The 27,625-nt window shown below is 45.1% G+C and overlaps 1 protein-coding gene across 2 annotated transcripts in view; it reads left to right on the top strand.

Moving 5' to 3' along the window:
• lcor (ligand dependent nuclear receptor corepressor) overlaps positions 1–27,625 on the top strand; it is an 85,673-nt gene that overhangs the window by 45,743 nt on the left and 12,305 nt on the right. For both annotated transcript variants that reach the window (XM_024290043.2, XM_024290044.2), the window contains exons 3-6: positions 5,782–5,861; positions 11,567–11,699; positions 20,730–21,200; positions 26,762–26,852. In XM_024290043.2, coding sequence (XP_024145811.1) covers positions 5,782–5,861; positions 11,567–11,699; positions 20,730–21,200; positions 26,762–26,852 — 775 coding nt within the window. The remainder of the gene's footprint in view (positions 1–5,781; positions 5,862–11,566; positions 11,700–20,729; positions 21,201–26,761; positions 26,853–27,625) is intronic.

Raw genomic sequence — 27,625 nt, 5'->3', positions numbered from 1 at the left:
CGACATAATCTGGATGTACGTCACAAACATCTAAGATGTTGAAGAGTTTTAGATTTTACGTCTGAAAATCAACACAAACAGACACAACAAAACTACACACAGTAAATACACAGTTACACACGTGTGCAGTCACATGCAAACACACAAACAGATGCACAAATACACACATTCACACACACACATACGTGCACAAATGTATACATGCACACACATAGACACACTAAACAAAGGGGATGTGTGTTAACACAATGAGACAAAGTTGCACACGACACATTCAGACACACAGTAAATACACAGTTACACACACGTGCACACACCCACGTGCACTCACCCACGTGCACACAGGGACAAACACAAATCTGTTGACACTTCCACAGTGGGGGGGTGGAGGCTAATTGCCGTCTTCCCAGGATTCATCGGGTTCAAGCACAGCTGACCTTTGACCTTTACATCATGTGACCCACGGGGGGGGGGGCTGCAGGGGCACAAACACGGCGTTATGGAGGATCCACACGTCGGTCGTCTTTCCTCTCAGAGTTTCTGGATCTTGAAGAACTCCAGCGAGTTTTTCTAACTCTCCTCTTGTCCAGGTCTACGGTCTCATGTGGATCTGGACGGGTCATTTTAGACCCAAACACAGGAACGGGGTTAGGTCGGGTTAGGATTGTGGGGGATCTGCTGTGATACTCCTCCCACTCACCGGCTCCTGTTGGCGTGCAGACGCAGTGACTCCTCCCACACAGATCAGCCGAACATCCTGAAGATCAGGACCTTCTCACTCGGCTCTGTCTGCTGCAGCGTCCAGACAGACTCAGGAAGCTGAGGGAGCAAAGCATGCTGGGAGGCAGGGATGACACATGCTGCTCCAGCTACAGCTACAGCAACGAGGCTGAACTCTGGAGTCTGTTTAGCTGTGATAATGCAGAGCAAAGGAGATGTGAGGGTACAGGTACACCTGTCCAACCAGGTACACCTGTCCAACCAGGTACACCTGTCCAACCAGGTACACCTGTCCAACCAGATACCAGGTACACCTGTCCAACCAGGTACACCTGTCTAACCAGGTACACCTGTCCAACCAGATGCCAGATACACCTGTCCAACCAGATACCAGGTACACCTGTCCAACCAGATACCAGATACACCTGTCCAACCAGATACACCTGTCCAACCAGGTACACCTGTCCAACCAGGTACACCTGTCTAACCAGATACACCTGTCCAACCAGATACCAGGTACACCTGTCCAACCAGATACCAGATACACCTGTCCAACCAGATACCAGGTGCACTTGTCCAACCAGGTACACCTGTCCAACCAGATACACCTGTCCAACCAGATGCCAGGTACACTTGTCCAACCAGGTACACCTGTCCAACCAGATACACCTGTCCAACCAGATACCAGGTACACTTGTCCAACCAGGTACACCTGTCCAACCAGATACCAGGTGCACTTGTCCAACCAGGTACACCTGTCCAACCAGATACACCTGTCCAACCAGATACCAGGTACACTTGTCCAACCAGATACACCTGTCCAACCAGATACCAGGTGCACTTGTCCAACCAGGTACACCTGTCCAGCCAGATACACCTGTCCAACCAGATACCAGGTACACTTGTCCAACCAGGTACACCTGTCCAACCAGATGCCAGGTACACTTGTCCAACCAGGTACACCTGTCCAACCAGATGCACTTGTCCAACCAGGTACACCTGTCCAACCAGATACCAGGTACACCTGTCCAACCAAAAACACCTGTCCAACCAGGTACACCTGTCCAACCAGGTGAATTGCCGGATTCTTCTGGGTTGGGGGGTTAGTTGGGGAGTTGGTCATGTTTGGGGGGTGTTGGTCTGTTTCATTGACTGTATATAGAACTGGACAGAGTGAATGTGACATCACCCATAGAAAATGCCTTACCTCTGGCTACAGTGAAATGAAGCCGATTAGTCGTCACTTTTCTACGATACGGACGCCGCCATGTTGGAACCAGATGACAGTGATCGGTCGGAGTCAGTCTGAGTCTGCGTTTCTATGGCAACCACTGTCACCAATCACGAGTGAGCTTGTCTGAGTGAACGGGCTCGAGAGAATCTGTCAATCAAACGTTTGAGGTGTGGCCAGTCGGCTCCACCTACTTTTGTTGAGGCATCTGATTGGTTAGTTTATAACTTGAATAATTCGTCATAAAGAAATAAAATAAAAACAAGGATTATTAAGAAGATGTTAAAAAGTATCAAATCCAAATAGAATGAAAACAGCTGATTAGTTCTGCATAGAAGTTTATGGGATTTTGGCGTCTTGGGGACACTTCCTGTTTGGAACATCCGGGGGGAGGGGCAATCATTCCAGTTCTCATATACAGTGAATGGTCGGGGGGGGGCAGCTGCAGTTCTATACAAAGATCTTCGTCTCCAAACGTTTCCGGCCTTCATTGTTCAGAGTTTGATGAAAATCAATGGTCAGACGTCCACAGCAGTGAAATCTGTCATGCATGTGGGCGGAGCTTCCCCCCTCCCCCTCCATCCAGGGAGAACAGTAAGGGCGTGGCCTGACCTTAAGACAATTTGCAGGATTTACCAAATTGATCGCTGAGCTTTCAGCCTGAAGAACCAATTGCTTTATTGGATGATTTATTGTGAAACAAATCCTTGAATGAAACGGACACAAAACCAAACGGCATTGTGGGATATTTGGATCAGACCTGCAGGTCATTAAACCCAAAGCAGCATAAAGGTGTTTAGTAGAGAGAGACGGGTCAGCAGGCAAACCGGTGATGGCGCCCTAATGCAGAGACGATTGTTTTTATTGTGTAAATTAATTATGAGCATGCCGTGAGCCCGCCGTGAGCGCGGCGTGAGCGCGGCGTGAGCCCGCCGTGAGCGCGGCGTGAGGACGCCGTGAGCCCGCCGTTAGGACGCCGTGAGCCCGCCATTAGGACGCCGTGAGTACGCTGTGAGCGCGGCGTGAGGGCGGCGTGAGCGCGCCGTGAGTACGCCGTGAGGGCGCCGTGAGGGCGCCATGAGGGCGCCGAGCGTGAGGGCGCCGTCAGCGCGCCATGAGCGCGCCGTGAGCCGGGCGTGAGGGCGCTGTGAGCACGCCGTGAGCACGTTGTGAGCACGTCGTGAGCGCGCCCTGAAAACGCCGGGCGTGAGGGCGCCGTGAGCGCGCCGTGAGCGCGCCCTGAAGACGCCGTGAGCCTGCCGTGAGCGCGGCGTGAGGGCGGCGTGAGCGCGCCGTGAGTACGCCGTGAGGGCGCCATGAGTACGCCGAGCGTGAGGGCGCCAGGCGTGAGGGCACCGTGAGCGCGCCGTGAGGGCAGCGTGAGGGCGCCGTGAGCACGCCGTGAGCCCGCCATGAGCACGCGTGGCAGCAGGCCGGGCTGGACGCCGCCCCAGGTCATTTACAAACGCCGATCCTTCTCAGAGATCTGATGTGATTGTGTTACTCCGCTGTAATAACTGCGGCTCTGAGGATTCTGGGTAAGGTCTGGGAACGGCGACGCCCTCCGTTTCACGGTGAATGGGGTTTGAACTGGTCTGAGCGGATCCAGAGGTGACATCTTTGCAGTATGAAGTGTCGATCTGACGTGCGCTGCATTTCCAGAGGATCTGGTGACCACATCGATTCGGCGCTTGTGTTACCCAGCTCTCCCGGCGGAGCTGACTCCGCTCGCTGCTTCCTGCTCCCTCCACCCCGCCGCTCCCTCTCCATCTGATGCGGCGTCGGACTGAACTCCGGCTTTCTCTCTCAAGTGTCGCGCCATGGCAACATCGCCGCGGCCGTCCCCCCGGATCCGGAGCGTGCGTGTGGGTGAAACAGACAATCATTCAGACCGACGATCCTCGGCGGACGTGAACCCGCTCTTGACTCGGCGCAGATCGATCACAGGATGCTGGCGAGCGTAGAGATGAGGGTTTGCTGGAAGGAAACCAGGCGGCGGTTTTCCGAGGCGGTGAAAGAGCTTCTGCTGCAGCTCCTCTGAGGCTCAGGACGCTCTCACGGCCTCGCCACGACGCATACGTCTGTTTTCATGGTAAATCATGCAAAGATATGCAAGGTGAGCCTCTTTGGGGGAGGGGCTGTTGCCTAGACACAATAATGTATGGAAGCGCGGCCATCTGCTTTGAGAGAAGATGCAGCTCAGCGTCTTCAGGAGAACAGCATTCCTGATTCTCTCTGCAGTTTAATGAGGAACTTTTCTTTGCTGCAACGTTGGAGCTTCAGGATCCTTCAGGATCACTGAGGATCTACTGCTGGATCACCGGGATCAACCCGGGTATTAGAGCAGTGGATTTATCCTTACAATAAGGCTGAAAAAATACTTCTTCCAAAGGGATGATCCCAGGAATCCTGCAGAACCAGGATCACTGGGATCATCTCCTTATAGAGTAGATTTATCACTATTGAAGCTGGAAGAATACTGCTTCAAGCGTTTGATCCCGATGATCCTGCAGCACCAGGATCATTGGGATCATCCTTTATGTACAGAAGATTTATCATTATTTAGGCTTAAAAAAACAGTTTCTCAAGGGACAATCCTGGAATCCTGCAGCACCAGATTCACCGGGATCATCTCCTTTTGCACAGTAGATCTATCCTTACATTAAGGCTGAATAAAAAACTGCTTCCAAAGGGCTGATCCCAGGGATCCCACAGAACCAGGATCACCCATATTGTTCCGTACGTACAATAGATTTATCATCATTGAGGCTGGAGAAGAACCTGCTTATAAACGGACAATCCTGGGAATCCTGCAGCACCAGGATCACCAGGATCATCCTTTCATTTGTAGTACATTTATCCTTACATTAGGGCTAAAAAACAACTGCTTCCCAAGGGACAATCCCGCAGAACCAGGATCACCGGGATCATCCCTTTGCAATAGATTTATGTTTACATTAAAATGTGTAAATAAAACCACAAGATCCTCGGATGATCCCGAGGATCTTGCAGTGCCAGGATCAGCCGGATCGTCCTCTGAGCTGCAGGAATGTTTGGGAGCGCCTCAGCTCACCCATGTTCCCGTTTCTGATCCGTCCTCTGAACGCCGTGCTTCCTCCACCTGTCGCGATCTGAGCGCGCTCAGTGCCAAGCGCTGAGGACGGAGATGATTGGCTCTCCCAGAAAATGACTTCTGCCCAGAACGCGCAGCAACAGGAGCGGGAAATTCCTGCTGCATGTTTGTGGGGTTCAGATCTCTGACAGACGCGCGTCGGTCTGACGTTCCGGATGTTTGTCCCGATATTCCCTCAAATCCTGGATCTGATCTTTTGTTTAAACAATCTGGATTAAAAGGAGATCTGCACTCGTTCATACTTAGGAACTTCCTGATTAAATAAAACATATTCATGCAGGATTCTGGGAGTTCTGGAGTTTTCCTCGGCTGCCAATCACAGCGCTCCATTTCCACGCCGCTCTCCTGACAGAAAGTAAACATTAATCACGGCGTGTAATTAAAGCAGAATCTTTTTAATGCTGCTGTTGTTGCTCGGCGGACTCGGGGACACGGCAGATTAAAAACGACGCAGCCGAGTCTCCGGAGCGCCGCGGTGAACTTTCCAAACTTTCATGCAGATCAGACAGTAAATGAAGACAGCGCGGCGAGCGGCGTTTGAAGCAGCTGACGGCTTCAGACGGACGCTCCTGTCAGCGGATCCTGATGGCGACTGAAGAAATCATGGGGGGGGGGCAGACCTGAGAAGAGTCGCGTAAAGAAATAAGTGTGCAGTTGTCAGAGCGCTCACTGCTTTGTCTCTTCTCGTCTGATCCAGACTGCGAGCCGGAGGAAGTGTCCGACTGGTCCTTCGATGACAACTGTCTCTTCTGCTGCTTGAGACGCGAGAAAACCAAGGTAGGACGCTCGCCGAGCGGCCGCCGTCTGTCCCAGAACCCCCAGAGGAGAGAGGCTGGCAGTCGGGGCAAAACGAAGCAGGAAAACCGATGAGCTGATGCTTGTTGGAGCAGGATGGAAAACTCACTCACATCTTTATTTACTGCAATTAAAATCCAACAACGAAGGATTTAAGGAAAGTTTTGATACATTAAATAGCAAAAAACAGTTTTATTTATTGAAATATTTAACAAATGAGATCCTTTTTCTAGATTTGTCTTTTATTCACTTTTAATGATTTCCTTTGTCTGTAATTGTGTTTAATATTCGATAACCGTAGTGAGATTTACAGAAGTGGGACGAACCCGTTTGCTTTTCTCTTTACAGAACCAGAGCAGTTCATCGATGACTGACATGGTTTCAAATCTCTAAACTCAAATCTGGTTTTATTCATTTATCCGAACAAAAGTGATAACTGAGAATCAGAGGTTTAAATCCCCAAACGAGGATCATCCGAACAGCAGATTCGTTTCATAAGATCTTCGTGACACAATTATAGTTCCGTCTGAGTCACAGTCTGTCTCTTTAAATTGACCCCGCCTGCTCCCACGTGACCAAATATGGACGTAAGCGGGTCATGTGACCCTACGTCTAACACGTTTGGAGATCCAGGAGCGGGAAAAACCTGTCGGTGATTCCCATCGCTCCCAAGTTCTGACCCGTCCGAGTCGGATCAGAACTTCAGCCCCGCCCCCAGTGACAGCAGCTGAAATGACTCTTTTATCGTCATTTATCAAAACTCTTTCAGCCACTCGAGCATAAATAACCAACTTTAGAACTGCTGCTGTTATATAAGGGGGGGGGGGGATTTTATTTAAGGCATAAAGCAAAACTCTCCCAGCAGGCTTCACTTCACCTGACAGTCACACCTTTGAAAATAGGCTCCGCCCACCTCCCCCAGCGTCAGTGACATCAGCATTGTTAGAAATAATTCTTAAGTTACGTCTGTGAACATTTGAGACAGAATTAAAGCGTCGATATTCAAACGAGTTTCACCTTCGGTTTGACCTCCATAACTTATATGTTCATAAACGTAACGGTAGAACACGGAGAGTAATACGATCAATCACAAACGGCTGATTAATCTGATTGTTTTAATTGATCGACAGTCTTATTTAAGAATAAATCTTCTAAATGTCCAGTTTTATTTTTATTGTTCACAGATAATAAGTGTTCAGTGAATTCTGTAACAAAAGAAGTTGTTCTGATTAATTAGTTAATTTTTTAAATCCATTCTCGGCTCCATTAGATTTATTTTGTTATCATTGGTTTTCTTAAACCTCAGTTAAGAATTTTTATTTCAACTTATATTTTGTTATTTGTATGTTAGGAAAAAATTTATACAAAATATGAACATAAAAACTTTTTAATTTCTAGTAGATTAAAAAGAGATGTAAGTCTCAATGGGATTTCCTGGTAAAATACAGATGAAATAAAATCAAAAATAATTTTTGAAAATTTGAAAACTGATAAACTTGAATAAAGAAACATCAAACCTACAAACGTTGCTAGACATTTATTAGTAACACCCCTGTCTTCTCATTTTCCTTCTTTCTCTCAGTTTTCAGCCTCATTTAAGTTTTAATTCAGACTCTTGTTTATGATGTCACCTGGGGGCGGGGCTTAGAGCCCATTGGCTCAAACATGGACCAAACCGTGGAGAGAATCGTCATTCGTCTACGTCACTTGGGAGGAGTGATGCCGGCGCCGCCAACGACTGGCTGAGTGGCCTCAGCCATTGACTGGATAATAGAACTGGGTTCTTGTAGCTCCGCCCCCTGGCGTTCCAAACAGGAAGTGCGTCCAAGAAGCCAAAAAGAAATAAACTCAGTTTAACCTGATACATTTTTAACATTTTCTTAATTATTTTTCTTCCCTGATATATTTTCTGTAGTTCAAGTTATTCAAGTTATAAACTGACCAATCAGATGCCTCCGTGAAAGTAGGAGGAGCCTGCTGGCCCCACGTCTAATGTTTACAGATTTATTTAGCTCGCGTTCAAACGTTAGGGGTGTGGCCTCCCAACAAGCTCCATCCTAATTGGCCAGAGTGGTTGCCATAGAAACGACCAATCACTGCCCACTTCTGGTTCCAACATGGCGGCGTCCTCGTCGCTGAAAAAGGTTAACTCAATTGACTCCATTTGGTTGGAGCTGGAACTGAACTCTGAACCATTTTCTATGATGACATCACACACGCTCAGTCCAGTTCTCTGATACAGTCAATGGGCTCAAAGCCCCGCCCCCAAGTAAAATTAGGATGAACTGAAAACAAAAAGTCTGAATATAAATTATAGAAAGTCTGAGAAAAATCTGCAGCTTTTTCTAAGGAACATTTTTATGATCTTATAGTTTTTATTCATTCAAATGTTCGATATTTTTAAGATTGTTTTTTAATTTAAAGTTTCCAAAAATGTTTTTTTTTATTTACTCTGTTTTCCTCCTGGTCTGACTCCATGTTACTGCAGTGATCATGTGATCATCTTGAGCTTCAGTCTCTCCTCGTTCGGCTGTGAAGCCAAAACTTTCCCGTCGTTTCCTCAAAAACAGAAAAACGATGCTGCTTTAGCCCCGCCCCCATGACGGTTTTAAACGCCACGCCATGTGACGGTAAACGACCTCATTAGAATCAAGAGGCTGTGATGGCGGCGCCGTCAGGACTAACTCACTCATCCTTTTACCTGATTTGAATAAATTTCAATCAAGGAAGTTGAACTGCCGATCGGAGGCTCCGGTAGACCTGGAGGAGACCTCATTTGTCCGCAGATGAAGGATGTAGGATTTCATTTACTGATAATCATGGACAATAATTTCGCTCATCTGCATCGCAGGCAGAGCGCCGAGTTTTATTCATGGGGTCATCAGGTGGAGAGCGCCGCAAAAAAGAGACACAGATTTGGGATTCTGAGGCATTCCTGAAGCTTCCCGTCGGAGAACCACTCTTCCGGTTCGGTTGTTTTAGGTCCTTTCATACCCGGATGGTCAGATGTCTCCCGGCTGGATCCGGCTCCTCCTGATTGGGAATTCCAAACCTTCTGTGGGAGACTCCGAGGAGGTCGTTCGGTCTCAGTCTCTAGAATCCATGGAAGTTCATGAAACAAAGGTGTGAAGGAGCGACCGGGGGAGGAGTGTGGAGGGGGAGGTCCCCCCCCACGCTTCAATTGTTGGTTTGTTTTTTCGACTTGACCCCGACGGCCCTCAGAGGTCAGCCATCTGCCTCCTCAAACCAACACAATTCCCCCTTCAGCCTCCTCCCCCCACCTGCCCGGCGCTCATGCTAATGCCAGCGGGGGCGGGGCCAAAGAGAGGAAGGACCCGAACAGAAAATCAATCAAACACGGGGCGGGCGGGGGGGGTCCTGCCATTTTTAATAATTGATTACCTTTCCTGTCAATCAAACGGCTTAAAAACATTTTCGTCCCGGATTCCTGCTGCAGGTCCTCATTGTTCCGGCGTTCCCACCCTCTCAACCATCAGCTGTGTGGGCGGGAACATTGACTCATTGATCTGAGTCCAGCCAGCCACCGACAGAGATGGCTGATGGGTAAAATGAAGATTTGTTTTTGTCTGGGAAATAATGGAGGCCCTTAAAGTCTCAGTGGGAACGCCGAGGGGCGACCCCGCCCCCATTTACTCCCATTCACACGTTTCTGCTGGCGTTTGGCGTAGATCTGCATCACGCCAGGCTAAAGATGGCGAGTCCGGAGTCCAGGCACGAGGTCAAAGAAAGATGCACTCGGAAAAGAGGAAAAGATTGAAACGATATTAGAATATTGAATAATGTTTGACAGAAGTCCAAACCTGAAGGTTCACACAAAAAGTCGCATTACCATCACGCTACTGTGAATGCTCCTATGAAAGTAGGTAAAGTAGGCTTTAAAATGATGCTAAGAAGAAGGTGATTTACTTTACCAGCTGAAGGGATTCACTGAAAAGATATTTACAAAATCTTACATTTGCTAAAAGACTTAAAGTTTCATTACAGAGCTTTGAAAGAGCGCTGAAATTGATCTCAATTTCTGGAAAAAATTTAGCAAAATTGCTAAAAAGGTTAGCATGTTGCTAAAATACTAGCTATCCTAAATTACCCCAAAAGCTAGCTCACTGCTTAAATACTAGCTAAACTCAAAAATAGCCAAAAAATACTCATTAAACTAAATTTTTCAAAAACATTAGCATGTTGCTAAAATATTAGCTAAACACCAAATTAGCATGAAAAAAAAGCCTCGGTAGATTCCAAATTAGCCAAAAGAGTTAGCATAAATAGGTATAAAATATTAGGTAAACTACGTGTTGTTCAGCTTAAAATAAAATATTTAAAATCCTCCCATATTTCAGGACATAGCACAACGCCTATTATGCTAGCTCGTCATGCTAACGCCGTTCCAAATCTACGAATTCTGATTCCAACGTTTCTGTCCCAAGAACAGATTCCCAAAGGTTTTGGGACAGTTTGAAAGAAGCTACTAAAGGAAATGGGTATTTTTTTATTTGATGGGACAGAGGTCAAAGATTTTATTCGTTTTTGCCCGAGGTCAAAGATACTTCGGTCGTGGTTGTAGATTGATTTTCTTTGCCTCAAACAAACGTTTTCTTTTTCCCACTTTGTGGTAAAATGAAGAAAATCGTCAAATTTCACGTTTTACCACAAAATGGCCACCAAGTCGTTGAGGCCATCCCATAATAATATCAAACTCCCTTTGGACACACGAGACCCCCCCCCTGTGATGTCATCATTTAAGGGGGTCATCCGGTCGTCTTCACCAGGTACTCTGAGAGCAAACTCTGAGTTTTGGGTGAAATTCCAAGTTCAGTCAGACAGCAGAACTGCGACGTGATCCTTCAGAACGGAGACAGAATGATGATTAAAAGTTTTCAACCAGTTTTTTTCCAGTTTGCAGAGAAAAGCTGCAGTCTTTTGTTTTCCTCGGGCTCCACTCCGATCCGTGGTGTGAACTCAGCTGTTGTTTAGATGTGACTTCCAGCCTCAATAACGGCCGTCTGAACCGTCTGCTGCTCTGTGCGGTTGGAGGAAGCGACCTGCATCGCTTCCCAATGTATAGAATCTATTAGCGGCACATTTCCAGCAGCTCCGTCTTTGTGCTGCAGAAGCGGCGCCGCTTCCAGCAGGGAAATCTGTCAGAAAGTTCAGAAGTTGCTGCTCGCTTGCAACAAAACAAGTCGCGGCCTCTCGGGGTCACAGGGGTTTATTTTGGTAGTTTGGTCCCTGGCGAGGAGGCGGAGCGGCAGAATTCCTCGGATACAAATCAAAGGAAGGTTTTGCTTTAAAGGTGTTGCCAGCTTCCCGTCCATCCCAGCAGCCGTCTGCGGCGCCGGCGGCTGCAGCCAGCCGATGGAGGGCAGAGGGCCCGACCGCGGCGGCGCCGCCCCCTAACCGCCATCGCCTTCAAATAAAACCTCATCATCTACACTCAGAGATAACTGAACAGAAGAAGACCGAAGGATTTACATCATTAACAAGAAGAGAATTAAAATCACCTCAGATATGATGACTGCTGACATAAATGGAGCATAAAACAGACACAAAATGGCAGAAGAAGCTCGAGCGGCTTCATCAGGTTGAAGTGAAAGAGGCGATTCGAGTGGAGGAAACCCAAACAATCCGGCGTTTGTGGAGCTTGAGTGTTTCCCCTTCTGTGTGCGCAGGAGAACGGCGTGGAGAACGGCGCTCGCAGCCACGCGCTGTCGGACTGTGAGGACCTCAAACAGGAGCAGTCTCGGATCAGCCGGCTGGAGAGACAGGCCCAAGACTTCCTCAATGCTGTGTTCCACAGAAAAGGTCAGTACCCGCTCTGGACCCGCCGTCCGGACCGAGCGTCTGGACCCGGCGTCTGGACCCGGCGTCTGGACCCGGCGTCTGGACCCGGCGTCAGGACCCGGCGTCTGGACCCGGCGTCTGGACCCGGCGTCTGGACCCGGCGTCCGGACCCGCCACAACCATGATGTCATTTCTGATTCAGTCAGATCATCTCTGATCTTTTCATGATGATGAGGCCGTTTTTAGACATTTTTTTTAAGCGTCATTTTCCAGGACATAGTTTCTGCAGAGCGGCAGGAGTTCATTAGAAATCCACCTCTGAGTTTTGGGCGGGACTGTTGGTTTAACCTTTAATCTACCAGGATTAGATCTCTTTATCAAGGGAGACCGGGTGTGGAGAAACCCCGCCCCTCTCCCCCTCCCCGTTGCTGAGAGCTCTCTGTTTACACACTCTCCCACTATCTTACAGCCCCTCACACCCCCACCATTAGTGGTGATCAAATATCGTTTCTATCCAGCCGTAAAGTTCTGATCCAGATTCCCGCTCAGACCAGGAAATCCAGTGGATGAATCGGAAAGGGGCGGAGCTTGTGGTTAAGAATGTTTTTTCTGCTCCTGATTCACAATGACTCGAATAAAGAAATACCCATAAGTGCATTTTTAAAGTTAATTTTAATGTTTTTATTTTAATTTTCAGCGACACCAAAATACCAAACGCTTTTCGACGCACCGTAACCGCGGATACGTGATCAGTGAAATGGGATGAAACGTAGCGCTACATCTCTATGCATCACTTAGCGTTGGTAAAATGTTGGTAAAATGTATTTTTCTGCGACCGAATCAGCTGATTTATGCATCAGCGCTGAAGAGTTACGGTAGACGGCTGATCCCCGGCTAAAGCTCCGGTGGTAAAGGTTAGAGGCTGCTGGGAAACGAAGGACTACTCTGTGTTTAGATGTGACTCTTTAAAACCTAAACAGGTTCATGTTTGTTATTTTACCACTAACAGCCACTAGAGGTCACTAGGTGTGTATCAGTGTCATCTACTGACAGTAGAAGAAGAAGAAGAAGAAGCTCTGAGAAGTTTAATGAAAAGTTTTACAGATTTAGTGATTTAACGACTTTAGTTGACTTGTTAGCCTCGTTGATCACATGTTGCGCTAATATATTAGCTCTTTGTCCTCAGCAGTCTTCCACTGCTGGGTTTAGTTATTTTAGTTTGGGGTTGGTAGTCTTAGTTTGTGGGCTTTGTTTGTTCTCTTTAGGTAGTTTTGGTTCGGGGAGCTGCTGACTCTGACGGTCATCGGTCTCCATGACTGATCTTCTGTTTGGTCCAGGTTCCAATTCCCTTTTGGTTTGTCTGTTTGTTTCCAGGACACAGTTTATTTAATAAACTATTTTCTCACTAGTGTCCAGTTTTGGTCATGGTCTCCTTTTTGGTGCCCCCCCCCTCGACGTGATCCAGGTCAGCTGTGACAATATTGGGGCGTAACTCGAGTCTATATTGAAAGTGTCGGCAGACGCCAGCAGGTCTGCGGTGGAACCGCTAACGTTCCCCGTCGACGGTGTGATACGGGGTAAGCTAGCAGCATGCTAGCGGTCTACACCACCAAAACAAACCGCTCGGTGGAAGCGATCTGACCTGATTGGACCGAACCCCTCCTTACCAGACCGGACCGGGCTTTAGGCCCCTCCTACATTCCATGAAGATAAGTTAGCATCAGTGTGTTGTGGTGGTGAAGCGTTTCAGGATAAATGTTCATTCTTGTTGAATAAATCTCTCTCAGATGTATTTTTGTGAGTTCCAGTCGCTGAAACCACATCAGACCATGAATCCTTTTGTGTTTCTGACCTCCTACTGTCGTTACTACGAGAGATGCTTTGGAGGAGCTCGATTGGATTGTTGGACGATGAGAGAACGGCGTTGGATTAGTCTGCTTCAGAGGAGAGAGATGGAGATGACGGCGGCGGCGCTGGGTCTCACATTAGTCATCAGTGTCTCATCAGAGCGGACCGGGCCTTTGAGGGACTTGTTTAGAATTCCAAGTCTTGCATCACTTGCTGGCTGACGGGGGACCAGTTAGCTGCAGGAGTTTTTCTTTCTAATGAGTCACTGAAGGACTGCTGAGTCAAAAATAAAGAACGACTTTTTCCAAGCTGAGTCACAGAAACGCCGCGGCGGATCGGCGGGAAAAAGGTCCAAGAGGTTTTGGTTCGGTTGAGAGTGACACAGATGGAAGTTTTTGAGTTTTTGTGTTTTAATCAAAGATAAATGAAACGGATTCAATCGGCGCTCACGCGGAGAGCTGCCTGCAAACACACAAACACAAACACACTTTACCAGACCGAACAATCACAACAAACACAACAAACCCCACAAACACAAACACACTCGGCGTCTGGAGAAGCTCAGAGCTCCTATTCTCCAGGTGAAACGCAGCGTTCTTCTGGGAAGCTTTTATTTTGAAGTTCTGTTATAGAATAAAAGTCGAGCTGCAGAACCCTCTGTGTGTAGAAGAACCTCCATCATGAAAGGTCGTTTTGGTTCTGAGATCTGAGTTCTTCACCCTTTAACAGTTTTAGCTCCAGTGTTTACAGTCTGTTTACAGAATCAACATCATTCCAGATGATTCTATGAAGCTCAGAAATCCTCCGATCATATCTAACGATTAACAGAAGTGACGTTTTTACACTATCAACAATATTAAGTTGATCCCAGCGATTACAGTACAAGTGTTCTCTTCAGCTGGTCGTACCTGTTCCGCACTCGGACATGTTAAAGTGAACTGTGCCGAGTCTCTTTAGCCCTGCATCACAGAAACAATGGTCTCATTGGGCTTCATGCCGGAAGTCATAGAGAAGCAGAAAGTCATAAAATAGAAACAAAATCTGATTAATAAACTGAAATGGTTATCTCTGCTCTTAGACCCTCCTCCTCTGTGAGGAACAAATCCTTAAAAAAAAGGATTCTTAAAAAAAAGTAAGAACCTGAGGATGTCCACATGAAGGAGATCCTCTCCCAGGACGGACAGATTTACCAGAACTGTTACAGAAGAATTAGCTTATTTAACTCTACAACTACACGTTTGAATGGAGTTCAGGCAGAGAGGACGGGGGGAGGGGTAATCTAGATCTGCACCTGGATCTGGCTCTAGGTCTAAATCTGGGTCTAGTTCCAGATCTGGTTCAAGATCAGAATCTGGTTTTAGAACTGGATCAAGATCTAGATCTGGGTCTAGAACTGGATCAAGTTCAAGATCTGGTTCAAGATCTGGATCTGGTTCTAGTTCTTGAACTGGTACTAGATCTGGATTTGGGGTTTGTTCTTAATCTGGTTCTAGATCTGGATCAAGTTTGAGATTTGGTTCAAGATCTGGATCTGGTTCTAGATCTAGATATCGGTCTAGTTCTAGATCTGAATCTGGATGTGTTTCTGGATCTGGAATTGGATCAAGATCTGGATCTAGATCTATGTATTGGTCTAGTTCTCGATCTGGATGCATTTCTGGATCTGGTTCTAGATCTGAATCAAATTCAAGATCTGGTTCAAGATCTGGATCTGGTTCTAGATCTAGATATGGATCTAGTTCTCAATCCGGATGTATTTTTGGATCTGGTTCTAGATCTGGATTTAGATCTAGTTCTCGATCTGGATCGTTCAGACTGAGTGGAGATCCAACCTTTAGCGTTCCTCGGCTGTTGTTTAACCTCTTTAAAACAGCACCAAACAAACAAGTCCTTCCAGCCAATCAGCTCGTCCCTGATCATGTGACTGCTCCACAGTAAAGCTCTCACCTGGTTACCTGCAGATCAGCTGAAAGTTTGTTCCTCATAAAATAAAAGTCTGAGTAATAATTGACTTTGAGTTGGATGAAATGGGTCTAGAACAGTTAAGAATATTAGAAAAATATTATTTAGGCAAATAGAAATAGTTGAAACCATTTTTAAAACAGAATTTTACCAGATTTACTGTGAAACTTTAATCATTCAATGACTGACGGAGAACAATGAAAATCCTCCAAAATAAAAGCCCTAAGCCGTGTTTTTACCTCACCTCTACCTTCGCTTTGAAACCGCCGCCGCCGCTCTCCGGAGTTCCCCGGAGACCCCGGGGGGGGGGGGCACCCCCACCTGTCAAAGTGGAGCCGTATAAATGGGCCACATTATCAGCGTACAGCGCTAACCCGCTCCCCGGGGCGCCCGCCTGTTAAAGACCCTGTAATGGAAATCAGTCCGTGCTGTCAGCGTGGGGGGGGCACCTCAGTGGGAGGAGTCTAGTGGAAGGTGAGCAGCTGCAGCGGCGGACAAGGAGGCGTGGCTAATCTGTGCTTTCACACATCTGTGCATATTCAGCCAGGCGAGCGCGGCCACTGGAGCGATCTTCAGGCTGGGGTGTGTCATCGGGATGAGCAGCGGCGAGCGGCGGGCGGCGAGCTCTAATCTGAGCCTGCAGAAGAGTTCAGAATAAGGCGGCAGATCGGTTTAGTTCTGCTCCTTAAGCTCTTTTATTGGGGATGATTCCTGCAGCTGGTGTTACCGAGTGGGCCGTTTGTGTACGCCGCTGCGGTCTGATCACACTAACAGAGGATTAGTCACGACAGCGAGTCGCAGCAACACCTGGGATCAGGTCCAGATTACGGCGGATGGCGGGAAAACACGGCGGCTGAGCTCCGGACTCGGCTCTAATGAGAGATTTTCTCGGGAGACGGTTCAAACGGCGAGGCTGCATGTGAACGGCGCCGGTGTGACATGTTTGTGTAGATATTATTTTGACAGCGAGCGTGTAAACAAAGTCACGGCGTGCAGAAGACGAGAACAATTAGTCGTCACAAACAAAATCCAACAGCAGAAGAGTCAAGAATGCAAAAAGAAAAAAGATATTTCTGATCCGACGTGTTTTATTTGGATCAAACTTCGCCTCAGAGGCCGGGATTATGAGCATGTATGCATGCATGTGATCTTCGGATTATATCCGCACATCTTCAGGATTACATTTTTGGGCTAATGTATTATTTGAAGGATTTAGGCTCCGACTCATTGGCGCACATGAAATTATCCAAATAAAATGACAAGTGAGGAGATAAGTGCAGCCGAACGATGTGGGCCAGCGCCAGATTAATGCATCAGCAGCGCCGGCGCTGTGGCCGTTCTGCTGCAATAACCGGTCCGATCAATGACCACGGTTCCGGCGCCGGTTGGTTCTTCTTCCTCTTTATCTGGCGGGATTAGAGATGGAATGGAAAACGGTTCTGATGGTTCCTGCTGATCCGAGTGGGATTAGAAAACCCGTGAAACTACAAGTGAGAACATCTCGGGTCAGTCGGTGTTTTAGATGCAGCTAACAGGTGGAAACGAAAAGTTTCAGATCCTGCAGGGATGACCTCATAACTGCGTCTCTTTCTACTCTCCAAACATCCACCTTTGCAGCGTCCGTGTGGATATGTAGGTCGCTGAAGGGCATTCCGTCTCTCAGGTTACCTGTGCGGCGCCGCAGCCCCATCTGGATTACCGCTCTGGGTTCCTAACGAGGAGCAGAACTCACTTTGTATTCTTCCTCTGTGTGTTTCTGGGTTACCATGACAACGGCTTGAAAACCCCAAAACCTTCTGGTGCAGGAAGTGCTGACCCGTCACGGAGAAACGCCGCGGCGCGTCGGGAGCGAGGTCGGAACCAGTTCAGCCGGTTTCACAGCTCATGCGGTCGTCCTCTCAGGATTGAAATGTATTTTTCTTTAAAGCAGACGATGTAAAAACAACACAAAGCTGCCAGCGGCTGGTTTACATGAACACAGACGGTATAATGTGAAGTACATCCTCAACACTCACTATACAGACGACGTGTGACGGCGGTACCAGTTGGTGTTGATGAGCTGCATCCTCAGGATTCACATGTTCAAATAAATGTAACCTCATGCAGGTGAACTGAAGCTCCTTCACCTGTTCAACAGGTATTCCTGGTGAACACTTTGATTTTTCTAAAGTCTCATAAAGTTTCTCCAAGAGTTAAAACTCAGTCATCCAACATGCTTTGTGCAGGAATGTCTGTCATTTCTGATCCCTGGACGGGATGAAGGAGATCCGGATTTTCTATCAAAGAATTGACTTTCCAGCATAAAAGTATCAGAACATGAGAAGTTTAATGTTTGATGTTTCCTTCTGACCACCAGAAATGTGAGTTTGTCCTCTGAAGAGGACATTTGTAAACCTGAATGAACTCCTTTTGGTTTATACAGAGAATGTTTTCAGTGTGAAGGGGCGGAGCTTCAGGAACAGGATCTTTAGGTCAGGAGGGTCAAAGTCAATCACACAGGGGGTGAAATCCAAATCATGTTAGGTCGCGGGTCGAACAGGATAAATATTTATTCAACACTCTAAAACTACATTTTTAAAACTGTAACTTTATTACATAATTATGAACTAGATATATAGTATTACCTGCACTAATAGTGTAAATGCTGGAAGCTGAATTTAAAGAGATGCTGAAGCTGATAGCTGAAAATGCTGAAGCTGAAACAATAGCAGAATGCCAAATTGGCCCAAAAAACAAACCAACAAACAAACAAAAATGTAGGTTAGCCAAAATAGCCTAAAAGACAGAAAAAAGCCTAAATTAGCCAAAATAGCTAGCATGTAGCCGAAATATTAGCTGAACTCCAAACAGCCAAAACAATACGGATCCGACCCCGGGCTTTGACGTTGACATGTGCTTTAGTGGATTTAAAGATCCACTCTGATGAATATTATTTTATTTCTTTTTTATTGATGATGGAGGACATGTATAAAGATAATTAGTATTACTTTACATTTCTGATTATTTCTTTATTCAAATGGTTGTTAATAAAAAAAAAAAAAGAAAACTCAGTCGAATAAGACCCTATTGATTGATAAAGGGTATCACGGACAAGCCCCCAATTAAGTTACGTCCACAAGAGTCTGGGCTGGATGGTTCCGTAACATAAGAACACACGATGAATAAAGATGACATTTTTATTAAATATTAAAGTCCAGGTATAACTAAGGTTGGGCCAAAGGAATAAAAAGAACAAAATAAATCACAGCCTGGCTATCTCTATTCTAAAATAAAAACAAACGTCTCTCTGACGTATCTACAAAATGGAGATCAGAACTTACAGGTGGGGACACCAACCAACTTACCTAGTGTATGGAGCAGCAGACAGGCTGCGTGAGGTGCACCAGGTACCCTGTCTTACCCGTCCTCAAACCTCCACACTCTCCAACAAAAGGAAAGAGCTACACAGAAGCATCACGCTAGCAGGTCCAGGGCAGTGAGAGCCTTCGTCCCACTGATCTTCATGTACAGGTAGATGGTTCCAGTACTCGTTATGTCTGCCAGGTGTCTTCAATCAGCCAAGGTGCAGCTCAGCAGAGGAAGAAAACATGATCAAACTCTGAATGTAACAATGGAGAAAATATTCTGGGCGGGGCCAGCAGCTCTCAGCCATTGGGACGGGAAAAGGGGCGGGGTTGCTCCACAGTAATGGTCCCGCCCGCAACTCAGACGTGAATTTCTGATGAACACCTGCTGCTCTGCAGAAACTATGTCCTAGAAAATGACACAAGTTTTTAAAAATGTGCTAAAACGGCATCATGATCAGTAAATGACGACTGGAGACACTTTGGAAAAAGATCCAAAGATGATCAGAAAACTTTTGTTTTCTCTGATAGTCAGGAGTGGGGGGATGGGGGGGGGGGGTTCATATTAGGATACAATCATTTTTATTTTTTAAAGAGTATCACTTAAAAATACTATGAGCGCTGAGCGATACGACGATGCATTTCGTGTGTGCGATAGAAAAGTTTCTACTATGACTTTCTCTTCTATCATTCTATCATTTTATTTGTTTATCTTTTTTTACTGAACTTTTGTGTAAAAATGTGTTTTTCTACTAAAAAACTCAATTACAAAATAAATTACATTTTACTTGAAAAAATAAAGTCAGAGAAAAGTAATTAATGACATTGTTTTCATTTTCTTTTCAGAGAACAACAATAGAAATATACTCTATTGTGGTATCTCATAAAAATATTGTTATTGTGATGTAAAGAATTTATATCGTGATATAACATTTTTTTCCTAGCACTGAAACCCACCTTAGTATTAATGCGTCTGTCATCATCAAATGAGACGAGTTGGTTTTACCCACAGGTTCATGGTGCTTTTATTTTGGTGAATTGAAAAATGTGTGTTTTGAAACAGTCAGGAGTTTAGGTGGAAACCAAAAGTAAGATGCTGAAGGACGCTCATAAATAATGAATTAAATGTTGTCTTGTTGGCATTTTAAATCGATACAAGTATCACCAAACGGAATATCGCGATTAAATATCGGCAAACGAAATATCGCGATATATTGCCAAACAAAATACTGTGATATATTGCTAAATGAAATACCACAATATATCACCAAACGTAATATATTGATATTTCCCCAAACGAAACACCAAGATATATCACCAAGCCAAATATAACAATATGTCGCCAAATGAAATATCAAGATAAATCGCCAAACGAAATACTGTGATATGTCACCTAATGTAATATTAAAATATATCGCGAAAACGATTTTTCACTTCAGCCCTAGTCAGGAGGTAAAGAAAATGAAATGTTTTCACCTTCTGACTCTAGATGAAGTAATCCTGTTTGGATCCTGTAGTTTTTCAATTCTCTAACCGATAATCAACTCTCTTCTGTTCTGAGTAAATCAATAACCAATCAGCTGCTCCGCTCCTTCGTGTTTTGTAGTTCTGCAGAGAAATCCAGAACAAGAATCTTGTCAAATCCAAGGAGAGACTTGAGATCTGAGCAGAAAGGGAGTTGATAATCTGCTGTGCGTACTCATATCATGCTGCTTTCAGCGCGGTCAATAGGCAGGATTAGGCGCCGCTTCAGAGCGATTTCTGGATTATTTCAGCCCAGCATCAGGATTACATTTTCAGGATGAAATGGGATAAATAAGCGGCTGAACATGCCAACAAGCAAACAGATTCCTGGAGGGTGGGACGCTGACGTGTTGCTCTGCTCTTCTCTCCGCAGACCTCCCAAGTTTCTCAGACCCTCACATTCCTCTAGTGGCTCGGGAGATCATGCAGCGAATGATCCGCCAGTTTGCTGCCGAATATACCTCAAAAACTACTCAGGACGACCCGCCCCTGCCCAACGGCACCATGAAGGACCAAAGCCTGCCGAGAGCGGTGTCTCTGGCCCCGGCGCCCAGCTCCCCGCCCGGGCCCACGCCGCGCTCCCCTCCATCGTCCGCCTCCTCCTCGCCATCCCCGACTCCGGGACCGGGCTTCAGCCCCGCCTCCGCCGCTGTCGCCTCCACGCCGTCCTGCACCCACAGCAGCAACGGCACGGGGGGAGCCAGCAACGGAGGGGGAGGAGGAGGTGCCGCCGCTGCCTCCGCACAGAACCCCGTCCTCAGCAAGCTCCTCATGGCCGACCAGGACGGCCCGCTGGACCTCACCGTCAAAAAGATCCCGGCGGATCCGGAGCCCAGCCAGCAGGGTGAGGGCCGCGCCGCTCGCCGCGCACGCACGCCGCTGCAGAGCGCAGAAGTAGGACAGGAAACAGAAGTCTGTCATTGTTGCAGATTCGAAGGCAGAGTTGCGTCAGGCTCAAATCCAAAAGGAGATGAATCCAAATCCTTTAATTTTTTGTTTGTGAAACACTTCAGATGACACTTTCTCTGCACCATTCATCCGAGAGATCACTGAAGAGCCAGCTCCTTTCAGCGGCGCCTCTGCAGCGAGAGGCGCCGCTGAAAGGAGCTCTGCGCTCAGTTTAATCAAACCAAAGCAGCGGGGGGTCTGCGGTTTGATCACCAAACGGCTCCCGGCTCCACGCCGCCGCAGCGCCGCTTCGGGCCTGCAGCGCCGGGTTTGGTCGCACGCTTTAATGCCAGCTTTTTGGAAGCAGCTTACAGTAAGCCTCCTTAATTTTTACAACAAAGATGCAGGCATTTACGCCCCCCTTGATCACGCACCACCGCCCCCCAAACACACAAAACACCTTTTATACAAATTCTGACGATTATCCTCAGAGCAGGATGTGAAATCAGGCCCTAGATTTCTGTTCAGGGACGCTTTGTTGTTCTGATCAACACGCCGTCGGGGCGGCTCTCATCAGCCAGCACGCTTTCATGAAGCCCCGCCCTCCTCTGCTGGCTGTAACGGTGTAGCACGCCGTGCAGGAGTCCCACGCTGGCCTCTGAAGTTCTGATTGGTTTAGGGAATCCACCTGAACTGAGAAACGCCGTCAGGCCTTGAAGCGTCTGGTGATGAAAATAACCAAAATTTGCCAGAACTTTCCCAGAAGCTTCAACCAGAGACGCTCAAACCGGGAGGGACACAGATGAGGAAACCTAGAATAAAAGCTTTTCCCTTTTAGGAGCCAAAAAGAACGGCTTTTCCTCTTTTTATTCTGATAAGTTACGTTTAGTTTAAATTTCTAGATTTAAAATCTCTTTGGTTAATTAAACATTTAATGGAGATTTTAAACATGAATAAAATGCTTTTTAAAATCTCAATATTTATTAATAAAAAATGCAGTTTTGCCCATAATTTTTGAAGAAACAGCATTTGTTATGAATGAAACATCATCAGATGAATCAATATTCCATCAAATGTAAAATGTTGGTTCATCAATGATGTTCAAACCAACAATGAACAGGTTCTGCAGAATCAAAGCCAAAGCAGGTCCAGACTCGGATCCCAAAGATTCTAATTAAAACAAATACAATAAGAACCAGAAAAGGTGCCTTACCTATGATAATGCTAGAGTGGTCCCTGAAGATGCTGAAGCTGAAGATTTCTAAAATATTATCTTAACTCCAAATTTGCTCAAACATCCTCAGTAGATGCCAAAGTAGCCAAAAAAGCTAGCATGTTGCCAAAATGTTTGCTTAACTCAAAATTAGCCTTAAAAACCTCAATAGCACGAATGTCCTTAACATGCTGAACGTTTTGATACCAAACTTGCAAAATTTGCAGGAAGTGTACAAATATTTGAAGAATTACGTGAGAAAAATAGCAAAATTTGCTTAAAATTTTAATAATTGCGCAAATTTTTAAACATTGTGTAAGTACAAGTAAAAGCATGAATGTCTGGAATATGCTGAATGTTTTTAATTGCATACATTGCATACATTTTAAATATATATATATATATATATATTTTTCAATGGGGCTGAAAAATCGCATAAATTGCATAAAATCTTAAAAACCGTAAAATGTGCGAATACCAAAAGGACAAGCAAGAATGACCGGAATGAGCTTTTTAAAAAACAAGATTGCAGAAATTGCTGAAAGCTTTTATTTATGCATTTAATGAAATTTTACGCAAATTTCATATTTTTTTTTTTTTAAATGATTCTTCAAATATTTCTGCACTTTCTGCAAATTCTGCAAGTTTGGTATCAAAACATTCGCTGTGTTAAGGACATTCATGCTAATTGTGGTAATTTTGAGTTAAGCTAATATTTTAGCAACATGTTAGCTTTTTTTGGCTAATTTAACATATACTAAGATTTTTTTGGGTCGATTCTGAGTTGAGTTAGCATTTTAGCAACATGCTAGTTTTGTTGGATAATTTAGCATATGTTAAAGTTTTTTGGGCTAATTCAGGGTTAAGCTAGTATTTTAGCGACATGCTAGCTTTTGTGGCTAATTTAGCATATAATAAGGTTTTTGGGGCCAATTCTGAGTTAAGCTACTATTTTAGCGACATGCTAGCTTATCTGGCTAATTTGGCACCTACTGGGGTTTTTTGATCTATATCTGACTTCATACCTTTTACACATTTTTCAATTATTTTTTTGATTCTTCAAGAAATTCTTAAAAATTCTTGGTGCACTTTCTGAAATTTCTGCATCCTAAAGTCTTTTAGTAGCTTTAGCATTACATTAAATTCTTCTGCATCTTCAGTAACAAGCTTCAGCATATTTAGTGACCACATTTATCAAAAAGCATTATCGCAGGTAATGCAACTGTTTTAGTTGGTATTGAGTTTTTATTCAAACATGTTAATAGTAAGATACACGCGGTATGACACATATAGCTGAACTGGAAATCCGTGGATTTCAGTTTAGTTTATTGTGAAGCAGCAGCGAGGTCGAGGTCGTCCCGAGTCGACACAAATACAACCCAACTTATGATCTACTTTAGTCCAGGTCCTTTATTTTATTAGAGGTGGCAGGAGGCGACAGTGGAGAAGAAGAAGAGTCAGTGAGGACGAAGTCTGAGAGGACACACAAACACTGGAACATCTGGACGAGAGAAACGTCTGTCACTGCAGAAAAACAACCAGAGAGGAGGAAGAACGCTGAAGCGTCTGCTAGAAATAGAATTTTATAACTATGCTAATGATATCGCTGATGTGTAGGAAGGACAGCAGTCGGAGGAAAGGTGAGGAAAACATCTCACCTGACTCCTACTGAGAGGTTTCTGCCGTTTTGGAGTTCAGACAAAAGGCAGGAAAACAAAAACAATCATTTCAATATGCAAATGGAATAACAAAACAGGATTTGCATTTCTGTGATTCTACGCACATTTTGATTAATTTAAAACAAACAAAAAAAGAAAAATATTTGTTTTAAAAGCTGGATTTTGGAGTGATTGACAGCAGATCTCAGGTAGATTTTCTGTTAAAAAACCTTCAGATTAATCCTAAAGCTCTGCAGAGGTGTGACTCTTCACAGAGAAACATGAAAACAGAGCTCCAGAACGCAGAGCTCACTTCAGAAACCAGGAGATGGAAGTGACATGACGGGAGGATGGAGACAGATGCTCTGATGGAGGTCGCCATGACGACTTTTCCCTTAATGACCCGTAGAAACAACGGAACGATCCGTAAACAGAAGTTTTCTTGACATCCAGCTCTGACAAAAACGTCTTCATGAGACGCCACATTTATGGTGCTTTTTTCTGTTCATTCAAATTCCTCCTCATGTTGCCTCTTTTATTGTTTGAAACATTTTTCAACTTAGTAGAAAATATACTGATCATTCTGGAGGCACAATTTGAATTATTTTTAATGTAACAGTTTGGGACAAAACAAACCTTTGAGTTTTTACAGCTGGAAGACGGCGCCGCAGAAGTGCTTAAATCTGACCTGGAAACATGTAAAGCGAGCTCTGAAATCCTAAATCCTGATCAAAGTTGGGGTGAATCCTGTAAGTCATCTGTCTGGCTGGGCGTAATCCGAGCGGCGGTTCTTCTGCGGCGGATTGGAGACGAACACGTTCCGCTTTTCCTCTTTTAATATCACCTTCTGTAGGGATGAGAGATTAGCCCGCCCCGGGTCCATGCGGGGTCGCGGGGTCAGAAAGTCAACTTCACCTCGCAGATTATCGACTCTGCTGATTGGTTTATGTCCGGACCGGCGCCGTGAGCGTTCAGCCGTCACCGTGTCCGGTGGGACTTCTGTTTATCTGGTGCTGTTTTAACTCAACATAAAAATCCTGTAATCACGTCCAGATTTAGGAAAAAGGGAAGCAGATGCTGTCCTTGAAAACAGGAACCAGTTGGTCCTAAAAAGGTCATCCGGCAAAGTTTTGATGAAAATCTCTTATTTTAAATTTTAAAAATCCTTCTTGCATCAAGTCTCCTGGCGTGCGTGGTGACCTTTTTTCTCAGACAAACAAATGAACTAATACTGAGATGTCAAACAAATTACCGTCCGTTTCTGTGATGATATCTGCATTACAGCTTCACCATCTCTGTTTTTGCTTCCTGCCCTTTAACTTCCTTAATGAGAAGAAGAAGAAGGAGCTTCAAAAGCAGAAAAACAAAGATTTCAGCGCAAACTTTATGGATCCTCGCCGGCCGTTCTCCCGCTCAGAGCTGCGGTAAAACACGGGGAACTGACCGTGTGCTGCGATTTCTTCCAGTCGCTGGGGGAATATGTATGGTTGCCATGGTACCTGGCTGCCTGCTCTGCTAAATCAGATTTTGATTGCACTCTGCAACATTATATAGGAAGACATTAAATGTGCCTGATGAAAATCAAGGCGGTGAAGTGGGCTGAAGGGCGGCACACGTGGACGCATTATGCGGAGAAGCCGTTGATGTAGCGGCGTATGATGCTGCTTCACGTTGATATTCTTTATGTGTTTCCACGCTCTTCTGTAAACAAGATTCCTGTGGGAATCAATCTCCCTGAAACTGCTGCTGTTTAACAAGCAGAGCGGCTGAAGCGGACAGCAGGAACACAGTCAGAGAGCGAGGTCGGTGTGACCCACATCCAGCAGATTAACCCTCAAAGAGAAACAGAAACACAAACCAAGAGCGAAACATGAGGGTTTTTTAAAAAAAACAGATCTTATGTGTTTAGAACAAGCAAACACACAATTAAATCTGCTGCAGGGTTTTGGGTTGTCCGGCTGTGGAGGGTCGTAGAGAGGAGCAGCTGCTTCTTAAGGGCATTTCCTCTCACGGGCATGATATTTCAAGCAGGTCGTCTGTTCCCAAAGACGTCCATCCTTAGGAACAGCAGGGTCTGAAGCTTCAACCAACACTCTGGAAACTGATCTGAAACAGGGAAGGACCGCGAGATGGAATGCAAGCGGAATCTAATCCACCTTATTTTATATATATATATATTATATGTATATGTTTATATGTATGTATATGTATCCTTATATATATCATATATAATATATATATTTATCATATATATGTATATATATATGTTTGTATATGTATATATATATATATATATATATATATGTGTAATATATATACAGTGTATATATATATATATATATATATATATATAATATATATATATATATATATATATATATGATATATATGTATATATATCATGTATATCATATATATATACTGTATATATATATATATATATATATATATTATATATGATATATATAAGGATACATATAAAATATACATATAATATATATGTATATGTTCAGGTTTAACTATTTCTTTCCCGTATCCACCCATAAGGACAGCAGGGTCTGACGCTTCAGCCAACACTCAGAAAACTGATCTGAAAGCGTCCATCTTCCCTCCTGTGTGGTTTAATGCTCCTTCTGTCCTCTTCAGATGGCGTCCTGGACCTCTCCACCAAGAAGAACCACAGTGGGGGGAGCCCTGTCACCTTACCCGGCTACAGCCCCGCGCCCCCGCTCAAAGGGTGAGGCTTTCTATTTAAAAAACAGAATGAGCTCCGTTACTCATTTTTATTCATGTTCTGCTATAAAGGAAACCCCCTCCCCCGCCTCCTCTGAGCTGTCAAAAACCTCCTGTACCTCTGAGAAAAAGTAATTGCCCCCTTTGCTAAAGCACAAACGAAGTGTGAAATCTGGTGTGTTGTGGAGATCTAAGGTCAGTTCTAACAGCCGCGGTGGAGCTGATCCCTGCCAGACCCGAGGAATCAAACCATCACAGAACCAGACGTGGCGAAGAAAAGATCTCAAACAGAGACACGTCACGCCGCTGCCTCAACACATTCAAGAACAAAGTTCTAAACATTCATGAGATCGAAAGGATTCCCTGACTTTGGACCTTTCAAGAGATTTTCTTTGATCCTATAAAGAGTATATATGTATTTTGGTAAATGTAAAGCTGATGTGAGAGGATACTTCAGGTAAATAACTTACAGACTATAGAGACACACAGGTCAGCAAATAACTGCTAGTTAGGTTGTTAACTAATGTAGCTGTTGATGACGAGTTTAGTAAAAGGGGTTTTAAAAAACCTTCAATAATATTAAAATCTAATTTGATTTATTTATTTATTTCAGGAACAGTGCATTGTTACCCCTCTATCGTGGCTCGGTTACCCCTACATTGTGGCTCTTTTAACCCTTTTATTTTTGGCTCTGTTACCCTCCGTTCGTGGCGCTTCTACCCCTCTATCGTGGCTCGGTTACCCCTACATTGTGGCTCTTTTAACCCTTTTATTTTT

The sequence above is a fragment of the Oryzias melastigma genome, linkage group LG1, assembly GCF_002922805.2.
Source record: "Oryzias melastigma strain HK-1 linkage group LG1, ASM292280v2, whole genome shotgun sequence".
In the NCBI taxonomy this organism is placed as follows: Eukaryota; Metazoa; Chordata; class Actinopteri; order Beloniformes; family Adrianichthyidae; genus Oryzias; species Oryzias melastigma.
Note: the sequence above shows the minus strand (reverse complement) of the source record. Positions and strands in the feature narration are given on the sequence as shown.